This window comes from Kryptolebias marmoratus, linkage group LG1 (genome assembly GCF_001649575.2).
Source record: "Kryptolebias marmoratus isolate JLee-2015 linkage group LG1, ASM164957v2, whole genome shotgun sequence".
NCBI classification, from domain to species: Eukaryota; Metazoa; Chordata; class Actinopteri; order Cyprinodontiformes; family Rivulidae; genus Kryptolebias; species Kryptolebias marmoratus.
Window position 1 is genome coordinate 4,291,456 of NC_051430.1, and position 13,200 is coordinate 4,304,655.

At 39.1% G+C, this 13,200-nt stretch overlaps 1 protein-coding gene across 2 annotated transcripts in view; it reads left to right on the plus strand.

The window, feature by feature from the left end:
* The window catches only part of zfr (zinc finger RNA binding protein), a 29,635-nt gene that overhangs the window by 9,172 nt on the left and 7,263 nt on the right, over positions 1–13,200 (plus strand). Inside the window, exons 8-17 of one of the 2 annotated variants that reach the window (XM_037976831.1) lie at positions 1,470–1,782; positions 4,076–4,266; positions 4,345–4,464; positions 4,751–4,896; positions 5,364–5,529; positions 6,101–6,303; positions 7,733–7,883; positions 8,233–8,374; positions 11,430–11,527; positions 12,320–12,415. In XM_037976831.1, the coding sequence (XP_037832759.1) occupies positions 1,470–1,782; positions 4,076–4,266; positions 4,345–4,464; positions 4,751–4,896; positions 5,364–5,529; positions 6,101–6,303; positions 7,733–7,883; positions 8,233–8,374; positions 11,430–11,527; positions 12,320–12,415 (1,626 nt within the window). The remainder of the gene's footprint in view (positions 1–1,469; positions 1,783–4,075; positions 4,267–4,344; positions 4,465–4,750; positions 4,897–5,363; positions 5,530–6,100; positions 6,304–7,732; positions 7,884–8,232; positions 8,375–11,429; positions 11,528–12,319; positions 12,416–13,200) is intronic. The other variant, XR_005233471.1, reaches the window with a different exon arrangement.

A 13,200-nucleotide genomic window follows, 5' to 3' on the forward strand; every position in this document is an offset into this window, starting at 1 on the left:
GTTGAATTGAATTTATATTGATTTATTTAAAAATAAGAAAGTAGTAAAAGTTTTACATCAACCTACTCCTTTACATACAGATAACTTTTTTATGTGGGCCAAAATGAATGACTGAATGAATGAATGAATTCCAAGACGACCGATTAATCGATTATTGAAATTATCGTTAGTTGCAGCCCTAATTCAAAGACATCCACATATAAAAAGCCTTCTGTAGTATTTATAGTCCCAACGATCATTTGTGGGTCTGATCCTGCGCTTCCTTCCTTCCCACATATGACTCCAGTCTTATTTCACATTAGTTTTCTTTATTAAACTCACAGACAGGTGTTTTTGGTATTTTGCCTGCTAAACAGTGTTGTTGTTGTTGTTGTTGTTCTTTTACATTTGCCCTTTTAATTAGTCTTATAAGCAGAAGTCCTCCACTTCCTTTTATTTGAACATCCAGCTGGAGCCAAAAAGCTCTTACAGGTCTTATTTTTCATTACAAGTCCTTATTAATCTTAAAGGCATAGCTTGGTCCCTTTTAAAGTGATGTTGTGTTTAATAGTTATTAATAGTTAGTACATTATCAATTGTGCCATCAGTCATCGTGTATGGAGAAAAGGACAGAAGTCTTCCTCGAGGCTAGGCTAATGGCGAGCTAAACAAGGGCTTGTTTTTAATTTTTTCAGGCTTATGAATCAAGTTTTTCTCAAAAATGACACACTGGTGTCTATTTTTTTTTATTTTAAATTTTTGTCTCAAGAAATTGCAAGCAGAGCATTTAGATGTTGTTGCCACTTGTTTTAGTTACACAAACCATGTTTCCATTGAGATTACACAGACTTTCTGAATCTGATTCTGCTCAGTTTATTTATGAAGCGCTCATTCACAACAGAAGCTGATTCAAATCCAATTACAGTCAGGTCAATCCTATTATAATACAATACATGCACATACGGTACATTATGAAATGCCTGTTAGTAGAAAGGTTGTGTGTCTAAGTAAACCTCTAAGGAAGCAATCAAATGACACAAAACTTTCCTTTTAACAGGAAGAAACTTCCAGCTTCCCTCTGCCAGCTTGGAGTACAGACAAACACAGAAGGATTGGTCCAAGGGAAACTTCTATGCGAAGAAAAACAGATTATTGGCAGCAGTGATTGTAAATACAAACATGGAGAGTAGAGGGAGTAAAGACATCCTCTAATAATCTAAGGCTATAGCAGCGTAACTAAGAGATGGCTCTAAATGTATTCAGAGCAGATTCATAGAACCAAATGTGAACAGGCCCTAAGAAGTGCTGTAATCTAAGTAACTGACTGGATTTGTCAGGCTTCATAAATAAATATACAGTAACTAAGGATCATCTGCATAACAATGATTTATTTCATGCTGTTTAGTGTTTTAGTTTGTTGTTTCTATATGTTGGATGTAAAGCCCAGAAATGCTGAGAAGTATTTTTTGTGCATTAAATGTATCTTTCAGGTTGTAAAGCTTCACACCAAACTGGGAAAGCCCATTCCTTCGACTGAGCCCAGCATGTCCACTCAGACACTGTCCTCCAACACGACTGCTCCCAGTAAGGCCACTGCAGCCACTCTGAGCAGTTCCAGCACCACCAGCTCCCTGTCGGCCACCTCCTCCACCACCACCAGCCCCAGCGCCCCCTATCTGAAACCCGTCAACATCGTCAGCAGCAGCGCCACTGCTTTCAAGACCCAGGGGGGCAGCAGCCTGTCAGCTGCCAGCTCCATCTCAGCCGGGAAGAAAGTCAACACCCCCAAAATTAACTTTGTTGGTGAGTAAACACACACTGAGCTGCAGCATGGTTGAACCAGCATTTAGTAGGGCTGGGCCATTGGCTGAATATATTGGCCTTTAGCGACTTGAGTCCATCAGCTGTGTTTTTTCTTTTTTATTGTAGCTAGTTTAATTTTCCCTTTTTAAGAATTCTGATCTGTATATTGAGATACGTTCACTTCACACTGCAGGCAAATGCAACCCAATTCAATGCATTTGCCCTTCTTTTTTTTACTCTCTCTTTTTATCTTTTACCATTTGGATGTACAGTTGGCCCTGATTGGACCACAACTTCAGAATCAACACATGCTAACACCTGCAGCGTCCGTATTTACTTCAGTTTACGCAGCGTGCAGAGTGTGGCGTTATATGTGGGTCATTTCAGGAACATGACACTGTTCACACTGGAGCCTGAAATGTAATGTGAACAACAACGCAGAAAAACCATATTTGACCAATGCACTGCAGTGTGAATGTGGCCTAAATGTACAATTCAGATCCAAACGTGAACATGCTGTAGTACACCCTGATCCTCTTATGTTCAGTTAGCCCCAACCATTTCCAACAAAATACCAGCAGTTTTTTTATTTTATCATAATCAAAATGACAGGATTCAGAAATATTTGTTCTCTGAAAATCACAAAGCTGGCAGCTGCAAAAGTGATGAACCAATAAAAACATGTAAATAACCATTACTCCTGTTGTTTAAAACTACTGTCTAATGGCTCTAAATTGGAAATTTTGACTTTGGTATCATTTTAAATTTAACCAAAACAAAATTCAGGTGCAAAAAGTAAAAAAAAACAACAACAAAAAAACCCCAACATTTTTACAAAAGACTGCCCTGTGGGTAATATGCACTTATTGATCACCTAATTTACAGAACAATTAACAGACTACAGTTAAACGTACCAATAAAATCGCCAAACAATCTTTCCTCACAGATCAGCTGGTGGGGTTAATAACTCAGTTTTTCATTATAGCAGCTGCTTTACAACCAGCACTGTTATCTGCTTCAAGCTGTTAAATACAGAATACACATATTTGTTTTATTACTGTGAAAGCTGTGTATACTCTGAGGTTTGCACTAAATGCAGTTGTTACTTCTTGCCACTGGGTGGCACCACTGTGACAGCATGGGGCAGAGGAGCATGTGTTAGGAGTGCAGAGGAAGAGTGAGTTCTGTAATAAGTGTTTGAGTTTTACTGCCTGTCCCTCTGTTTGTGTTGCTGATGGAGAGGACTGATGCTTTGGCAGTGATACATGACATGTTTGAGAGATGCTTGTTTTTTTATAATGTTATTAAGGTTTTGTCCAAAACAATGGAGCCATGGCCAGTTATAATTTTAATTGAGCTGACATTAATTGTCTGTGAGATCTGAGATCCTCTGAGATCCACCTCCTTTCCTCTGGGTGTCCTCACAGCTCTGTGGAATCCAACAAAGGGTTAAAATACTAAAATAACAGGACTTCTGTTCTTCTTTTCTATACCGGTATTTTTAGTTTGTAACACTTTTTTAGATATACCATTTTCTGGATGATTGTGAATCTACACCAGCATGTAGCTCTGTGGAAAATATGTTGTTTCAAATCATTTTTCCTGCAGTTTCCAGCTTTTAAAAAATATTGTGTGTTGTGACAATAAGAACATCATTTTAAAAATTGATCATGTTTGTTGTCGGCACGACAAAGCTGCCTGGAGCTCTTAATATCAGCTCAGAGCTGGTTGATCTGGTATATTTTTCCGTCATTTAAAACTGAAGTAATCCCAATGAGTTTTTCTTTTCTGTCCACAAACAACCTACTTCCACAGGTCCCCAGTCCACTGCTCCTCCTGAAGTCATTAAAAACATCAGCGCCAGTCATCAGTTGTCGGACTGATGATGGCTGATCAGATGTTTCTGCCTGGTGTTTAGGCAGGACTGTGATCCTGTTGTCTCTGAAAGGCTTTCACATTAGTTTCAGTAGAAAGTCTGGTTTAGTTCACTTTTAATTAAACTAGCTTAAAAATACCTGCTGTGCTGTCCGGTTTTATCAGTTTTCTGAATTTTCTGCAAAGTGAAAATCATCAGTTTGTGTAAATTATAGCATCAAAGTTCTTTGTCTCCTTTGTTGTGAGCATCATAACGTGTTGATTGGAAGGAAAAAATAAGCAGGCAAGAAAATTATTTTGCATAACAAATAAAAATGTTTGTTTTAATGATTTATAGAACGGTTGCTTTATTTTTACAGTTGTGATTATTTAGATTATGGTTTGAATCTTTGAATTTGTTTATTTTTGACATTTCTAGGTGGAAATAAATTGCAGACCACAGGGAAGCTGGAAGAGATGAGGTCAGAGGTCAAAGTGGACAGCTGTAAGCCTGCAACTCCTTCAGGCTCTCAGGACACCAAGACGGATATTTCTGATTCTCTGTCCACATCAGCCCTGGTGTCTCTGCAGAGCGACGTTCAGCCTGTTGGGCATGACTATGTGGAAGAAGTAAGAGCTGTTTGAGCAAACACGGGTTACATATGGATCCTCTGTTTTTTACTGTGTTACATGAGTTTCCTTTTCCAGGTCCGGAACGATGAAGGCAAAGTCATTCGCTTTCATTGTAAGCTGTGTGAGTGTAGTTTCAATGATCCGAATGCAAAGGAGATGCATCTGAAAGGCCGGAGACACCGCCTGCAGTACAAGGTTTGTATGATTTATTATCCTTTTATTTTATTACGCTTCAGTTTGTTTGTCGTTGTATGACTCCTCGGAGGATTTCAGATTTCAGGATTTGTTAGAAAAACGGAGAGTTTAAAAAGTCTAAATGGTGGATGATGGAGGGTATTTCTGGAGTGCTTACAAAATAGAAAAACAAACTAAAAAAAGCTTTCCAAATAAACCATAGCAATATCACTACTTTAATACACCAGGAAATGTGCTTAAAATACACCACTAAAATCTCTTTTTTATATTTATTTATATTTTGTAGAAGAAAGTGAACCCTGATCTGCAGGTAGAGGTCAAGCCCAGCATCCGAGCCAGAAAGATTCAGGAAGAGAAGATGAGAAAACAAATGCAAAAAGAAGAGTACTGGAGAAGAAGAGAAGAGGAGGAACGCTGGAGAATGGAGATGAGGTAAGGCTGTGGCGTCGGTCGCTGGAATAGATATATGCTGCGTAGTGGCTATGCATTCTGAAAAAACCTGGTCCAGCTCTTCATTTCATTAACGTGGAGGTGGCTGCCAAGGTGGGCGGAGGAAGACAACAGAATATTGTGCATGTCCAGGCTGTGATTTTCAAACTGCAGCTACACATCTGATTCAAACCCTCTGAAATCAGTGAGACGAGACAGAATTCTTGTATTTTCTCACATTTTTCCTTCAGTGTTTAGTGGCGAACATCCACAGCCCAGTGAGATACCACCTTCAGGTGTTGTGGAATGGTGTTTTTTTTTTTTTTGGTGTGAGAAAACATCCTAAAAAATGTAAAAAGCCTATTTGACTCATTCCCTGGTTTTTGTTTGTTTGTTTTTCCAGTTTTCCAGCAGTTGTGTATCAGACAGATTAGCACAGACAGAGTATATGAACTGTGTTTTTATTTTAGGCGTTATGAAGAGGACATGTACTGGAGACGTATGGAGGAGGAGCAGCATCACTGGGATGAGCGGCGCCGTATGCCGGATGGAGGCTATCCGCAGGGCCCTCCTGGTCCTCCTGGTCTTCTTGGTGTTCGACCTGGTATGCCTGGTCTGCAGCCACAGGGTCCCATGGTAAGGAAGCATAACTGAGTTTTTGCAGCACACAGAAGCAAACGAGTACATTTTAAGCCTAATCTGTAATCTAATTGAAAGGTCCATTTTCACCGTCTCCTTCTAAATATAATACTGTATGTATAGAGCCACAAGATGAATTTGACACTTAAAATTCAGGTAAAGGAACTTTATTAAGTTTCTCTCCTTATGTGTACTGCAGTTTGCTGCATGGTGACATTTTTTAAGTGTTTGTCTAGAAGAAAAACAAACTGTTTAGTTCATAACACTTTCTTGTTTCCGATTCTGCAGAGCTATTTCAGTTAGTTCCATATTTGTGGAAAATGAGTTTAAAAAGTAGCTTAGGGATGAGTGAAGACTGTTGTATCCTATTGTCTGAAAAGGAGCAAATAAAACGTGCGTCACGTTGTTGGTTGTTCACTTAAAGACCCTCAAACAGCAGCTTACGGTACTGTGGGGCTTTTATTACAGACAAGCCTCCTGTTTTAGATGTATAATGAATTAAATTTGTTTAGGCTTTATTTCTTTATTATAAAAAAAATAAATCAAAGCTTAATTTTTTTCTTTTCAGCCTCCACGTCGTCCTGACTCTTCTGATGACCGCTACGTTATGACCAAGCACGCTGCCATCTACCCGTCAGAAGATGAGCTCCAGTCCATTCAGAAAATCGTTTCCATCACAGAACGAGCCCTCAAACTGGTGTCTGACATCATTACAGACCAGGAAGCTGTGAAGGAAGAGGACAAAGAGAAGAAGGAACCGGCTAAGGACAGGTGTGGTAACAGCACAATATTTTACACATGAGAAAACATTTTCTTGTTTTTGAATAAGTAAGTGTTATAAATCTATCATAACAAGCTCGTCCTTTAACTCTTTAGCCCCAGCAGATGGCAGACTAGAAGTTTTTCTGCTTTTGAGCTCCTAATGAAGACATTCCCTTTATTCACAACTTGATAGTATTTCCTGAAATTCTAATAATCTGTGAGATGGTGAGCTACAGCACCACCACATATGCACAGCTACTTTTTCAAATTGCAATATCTTCCGGACTATAAGGTGCTCTTAAAAGCCTTCAATTTTCTCAAAAAACATCAGTGCTCCTTATAATCCGGAGCACCTTATATGTAAGAAGTTGTGATGTTTTAGTAGGACTTTGGTAAACTACAAAGCTGCACCTCTTGCAGCATTAAAGCTCAGTTATAGTCACACAGGGCTCTGTGCACGGACCTGAGCGAGCGGTGGAGGCGTTTATACTTGATGCTTACGTCGCTGCAGTATTCTTCTGTGAGCTTTGAGCTGTTTGATTATCTCTGTGATCTCTCATAGAGGGATCATAGAGATGCTGATACAGGAGAACCAGCTCTGCTAGAGCACCGAAATCCTCCATTTTGAATGGCGCGTGGTCAAAAATTGGGAGGTGCACGATGATGCACCTTATAGTCCGGTGCACCTTTATATGTGACAAAAGTTTGAAAATGGACCATTGATTGACAGCGTGTCTTATAATCCAGTGCGCCCTGTAGTGTAGAAAATACGGTACTATATTACTATTCATATTAGCAAGTTACTCTGCTCCGCTCCACTCCACCCCCATTTTTATGCTTTGAAAATTAAATTGTACACAAATTACACCAGAGCATTCTAAATTTAAATTAATAAGACAATGTTTCACTGTTTGCGACTTTTGAAGACTAAAAATGATTTAAAAAGTCTCAGATTTTCAGGTGTAGTCTCACTGAATTCTGAGTATTTTCCACCAGCGAGTTGTTTTGAATGGATATATGCTATTTAATACTTGTAACTTTGTAAATTATTTAATTTTATTCACAAACATTTTCCTCATAAAATTACACTGACATATTTTTTATTCTTTGAAAATATTGTTCTCTTAAATGTACTTCAGCATTGCTTGTTCTAGTTTTGCCTTTTCATGCTACTTAAATTCTTTGGCTACGTTTAGCTGAGTTTAGCTTCTCTTCTGCTTGTTTTAAGTTTTAACAAATCCCTCTTCAACACATTTCAGCAAAGTCATTCAGTCCTCAGCGTTCACTTCTCTGTAGATCGTATTTAGCGTTGGTGAGGTTTGTAGACCTATTGTACAAATGTTTCTGAATAAGTTTGGTGAAGCTCTTGTTATTGAATCTTTTTTATTTCCAGAATTAACTTGTTTGTTTCGTGTTTTGCTCCTGGATGTTTTTCCAGAGTCCTGAAGGGGGTGATGAGGGTTGGAGTTCTGGCCAAAGGCTTGCTCCTTCGTGGAGACAAGAACGTCAACCTGGTCCTGCTGTGCTCTGAGAAGCCCACAAAGAGCCTCCTCACGAGCATCATGGAGCACCTCCCAAAACAGCTCACAGTAATACAAATGACCACCACACTTTTCTGATTTTCATCTGTGAAACATTTTAAAAGCCATTTGTCATTTTCCTTCCATATCACATTTATGCACTACTTTACGTTGTTCTGTCACAGAAAATCCTGGAAGATACTTTGAAATTTGTGGTTGTAATGAGACAAAATGTGGAAAAGTTCAGTTGGTATCAATCCTTTTTTAAGATTGGGACATCCTTCCTCCCAGTGTACATTTGTGAAACCTAGGGTAGGGCTAAAAAGCAAGAGGAAGGGGTGAAATGGGATTCAGCCTTAGTGTGGTCAGCTCTAATCCTGGCCTGTTGCATCGTTATCTTTTCTCTTTGTTCCCTCAGATAGTGACACCAGAAAAATATGAAGTGAAGGCCTTGTTGCAGGAAGCGGCCATCATTCTGACATCTTGCAGCGAGCCGAAGATGCAAGTGACGATCACGTTGACTTCACCCGTGCTTAGAGATGAAGTGGGCCGAGAAGGAGGTTGGGAAAGCCATCACTTTCGTCCTATTGCACCTTTTTTTTCTTGTCTTTCTTCTATCTCTTTATACAATCACTTTCAGTATGTTGGTTGTTATCCTAAAGAGCATCGTCCTGCTGGCACGCCACAGTAATGTTGTTGGCTTTTAAATGAGATCATACATGCAAGTGGCTCTTCATGTTTTATTAAATTCAGGGTGAAAGGGATGGTAGTTGTGGGCTCTTTCCTTCAAGGTTTGCACAAAAACTAATTTTTGTCCTTTTTTCTTTTTTTATAAATGCGGTTTTCATCTACTTTTACTGGTCCGAGGTAGGAGCCCATTACAGACCCTCAAACCACTTGTTGTGGCAATAAACACTTTCTGATGATGTTGGTCAGTTCCAGCTGTGTGTAAAATGTAAAGAAAACAGACAAGTGCCAGCAGTATTGCTCTTCAACCTTTTGCTCTGTGACTCCTACCTTTCAAATGCTTTATTTTATCCTTGGAGCAAAGCATGCTCAGTGTTTGCATTGTGTTATAAGTCTAGTTATTCCAAGGTGAGATTCTATTTTGTTTCCTGTGTTTCAGGAGATTGTTTCCATTTGTACTGTTGGCTTTAACCAATGGAAGACATCATTACATCTTTTCCCCACATTTTCCCCTCATGATAAGAAGACAATTCTTGCAGAAGACAAAGTAGACAACAGGAGGCACTTCTGAGCCTCGAGTTTAATTTGACTTCATTCTGCAAAGGTGTCTGGATTTGGAAAGCCTTTCTCACATTCAGTCTTGTCAGAGGAAATGGATGTAATTTTTCCACAGGAAACAAATCTTCCTCTTGTGTGTTGGTGAACAGTTCACCATGCTTTAGTCCTCTGTTCTGAAGTGCTCCCCTGAGGTGACAGACGGCTTCTTTTCTCACACAGAACTCACAATTTGGCTCAGGGTAACATTTAGATTCCTCTAAAGTCAAACACCAACAACCTTTAGTGTTTATTTCATTAGGAGTTATTAGAAGATAAATCATTTGAATATAGACCATTGAATTAAATGGCAATGCAGAGCTGATTAACCACAAGCTGTATTGTTTTAAATCCTGTTTCCAGTTGTTCTTAGGGGAGTATTGTTGAAAGTTCAGAAAAAAGGCTACTCTGAAGGAGTCTTTGGTTGCATCTGAGCACAATCTTTCATAAACAGTGATTGCTGGGGTCATATTTTAGCCTGCTGATGTTAGGTATGCATGCCGTGATATCTAACCCCTTTTGATTTCCGGCAGTCGTCATTATTTTTCTCGATGCCGATCATTGCTTCTTCTTTTTTCACGTTTTTAGTAGTTTACAGCCAAACAGAGACTTTAATATTCTTCAGGACACCACTAGCAGATTGTTTTCTATCTGAGATTTAGGAGAGCCCAACAGTCTTGGAAGGATTTTTGACCAAGGTTTTCTCACAACTCAAAAACTTTGCCACACCTACTATTACCATGCCATTTTTTATCAGGTCACCGCCTTTCAGCTAGTCTTTTTTCCCCTCTCTGTTACCCAGTTCATATGAATGATTATTCATTTAAAAAGAAATTGACAGAGAAAAAAGATCAACACAAAAATGCAGTGTTTGTAGTATTTTAACACAGTGTTAATTTACCTGATAAAATAGTACTGGCCAAGAGAAGTTTAATTCTGAGCACATACAGTCATGGTAAAAACAAAGTCCTCCCTCCTTCAGTTCCAGGGTTTCACATATCAGGACAATAAACCTGCTCTGCTCTTTACCAGGATCCAAAATAATTCAGGTCTAACCTGAATTGAACAAAAAGGCACAACAGATTCCACCGTGTCATTATTTATTAAACAAAAATGAAGCTAAAATGGAAAAGCTGTATGTGAACAATTAAATCTGCTTCTACAGGATTTAAGAGGTTCAGTATCAGTCAGGTGCTGCTGATCAGATGTATTGATTACTGATCATCATCAGTGGGACCACTTCTGTAAAAGCAGGCAAGTGGAAAACATTCGAGACAGCTGCCAATCTTCCCAGGAGTAGGAGTCCCAGCAAGTTCACCCCGAGGTCAGACCGTGCAATGCTGACTTTAGAGGCCTCAGTTAGCAGGTTAAAGGTCCTGATGGGACAGTTAGAAAAAGACTGAACAAGTATAGCTTGTTTGAAAGGGTTGCAGGAAAAACATCTCTGCCAGCACAACTTAGGTTTGTACAGTTTTATCTGAAGGAACAGCAAGACTTGTGGAACAATGTCCATTAGACAGATGAGACCAAAGGAGACAAGTTTGTCCAGAATGCACCCCTCAGACCAACTATCAGTATGGTGGTGGAGGGTTGATGGTTTGGGCTCCTTGCAGTCACTGAGTCGACCATGAAAGGACTCTAGAGTCAGATGTGAGGTCATCTGTCCGACAGCTGAAGCTTGGACCAAACAGGACAATGATCCCAAACACAGCAGCTACTCTACAACAGAAGGGCTCAAAAAGAAAAGAGCCATAATGTTGGAATGGTCCAAAGTCCAGACCTCAGCCTGACTTGTATGGTGTGGTGGGACCTGTCTTCAAACATCGAACCAGAGCTAGTTCTGCTGAAGGAGCTAACCCTAACCCTACATGCTGCTGTAACAGTTTTTCATACATAGCGTGTATGTTTTGGCTTCATTTTTGTTTAGTAAATAATACCACGGTGGAGTCTGTGTTTTTGTACACTTAAGATTAGATTTTAATCATTTTAGAACCTGGTAAAAAAACAACAGATTTTATTATGTTCTGATATATAAAAGTCATGAACTAAAATAGGCTGGACTTTTTTTTGTCAAAGACTGTAAAAACGTATCTTTTGTTGTGGGTGAGTAAATTGCACATTAGTCTTAAATTGCCATACATTCAGTCTTTATCTTTTGACAGTGAGTTCATTGTTCAGTCAGGGTATAATAATGTCATTTCTGCAACCAGTTTTAGGTTGTCACGGACAGAAACATTGGTATGTGTGGCAATGTGTTTGTTCTTTGCCAGCCTCGCTGACCTGGTCAAACACCCATTCCTCATCACCATTTTGACACTTGAAATCCATTTTTAGATGTAACCTCGGGTATGGTGAAAGACCCAGCGGACGTCTTGGACAGGCAAAAATGCCTTGACGCTCTGGCTGCTCTGCGCCACGCTAAGTGGTTCCAGGTTCGGAACATCATTTTACTTCCTTATTGTAGCCTTATGAGATGGATTATTTGTTAATTCATTTATTGAGTTTTTACCCTTTCTTAATCAACAGTAAAAGTAATATTATTTAAAGTAAAATGTAAATATTCAAGGATGCCACCTAATGCAATGACCTGATTGTCCAGTGTATGTATTAACTGTAAATCTCAGTTTGAATCTGAATAATTTAAAACATTACTGCAAGAAAATTGGCATCCTTGTATTCCCTATTCAATTTGCAAGTACTTACATTATGTGATTCCATAAGGCTGCACAATAACTAGAACAAAATGGCTTTATGTCCGTTTGTATTGTTTTCATTCTTAACTTTTTATAGAATGGGGACTGAAAGAAAAGGGGATATCTGAGTGGTTTCCTGTGAGTTTGCTACTTGTGCAAAAACATGGGCAAAGTAAATCCGACTTCCCTGCCTCTTTCAGTCCTTATACGCTCCTCGCAGGTGGACTGTTAGACTTCTCAGTCCCTGTTTGTGAGATACCTGAATAAGTATGGGGTCAGAGTTTAGAGGATGGCAAGAAAAGCCCTCATTTCTTGTGCATCTTGCAAACTTTGAGCTTCCTTACTAACTGTGAGGTACAAGACTACTGGGAATGGCAGCTGATTGCAGATGGTTATGGCTTATACACATCAAACTATGTTTAAGCTTCCATTATGCACAGTAGTGATTGGACCTCTATAATGGAACTGATTCACTTGTCATCTCTTGTCACTCTGGATCTCTCCATAAACCTAACGTTTTTGCATCAAAAGGCTAGGGCCAATGGTCTTCAGTCCTGTGTGATCATCATCCGGATCCTGAGAGACCTTTGCCAACGAGTCCCTACATGGTCACCTTTCCCCGGATGGGTAATTATACTCACTAATTATGAGACCAAAATTTAAACATGTTAGAGTTTTATCATTCACACAAGATACTGCTTTAATAAATGAAATAATGAAGGATGTACAATACACACGCCACTAAAACGTCAAACTCTTGGAATCATGGAAGTGAAGATTCAATACAAAATCTTTTAAAAGATTTAGTAATCTTTATGGAAAAGAAAACTATAATAAAACCCAAACCTAATGTCACTAACTATAGGATTTTTCAAAAAGAAAAGACTTAAAAATAAACAGAGTGTCAGCCTCACGGACAGAAACTGGAAGCTGGTTTCACCAGAGAGGAGCCTGATAGCTGAAAGCTCTGCTTCCTGTTCTGCTTTAGGAAACCTGCAACCTCTGTCAGGAAAATATGGAGCAGCAAGATCTTTAGTATAAGATGGAGCTTGGTTTTTGAGATCTTGGAGACATGCTTGTAGTTTAGGTAACTAATGGGATTCATCAGGCTTCATCAATATATAACTGAGTATCTTCAGTATAACAGTGGAAATGTACCTCTTGCTCTGATAACTTTACCTTACAGAAGCAAATATAAAATGGAGTACTTGTCCAAGCACTGAACTCTGATGAACTCCATGACAAACTTTGATGTATGAAGATTAATTATTAACATGAACAAACTGGAATCTATCAAATAAATATGATTGAAACCATTTTCCAGCTGTTCCTGTAATCCTGACTTCATGTTCAAGCCTCTGGAAGAGAATCTGGTGATCAGTTGGATCAAATGCAGCTCTGAGATCTAACAG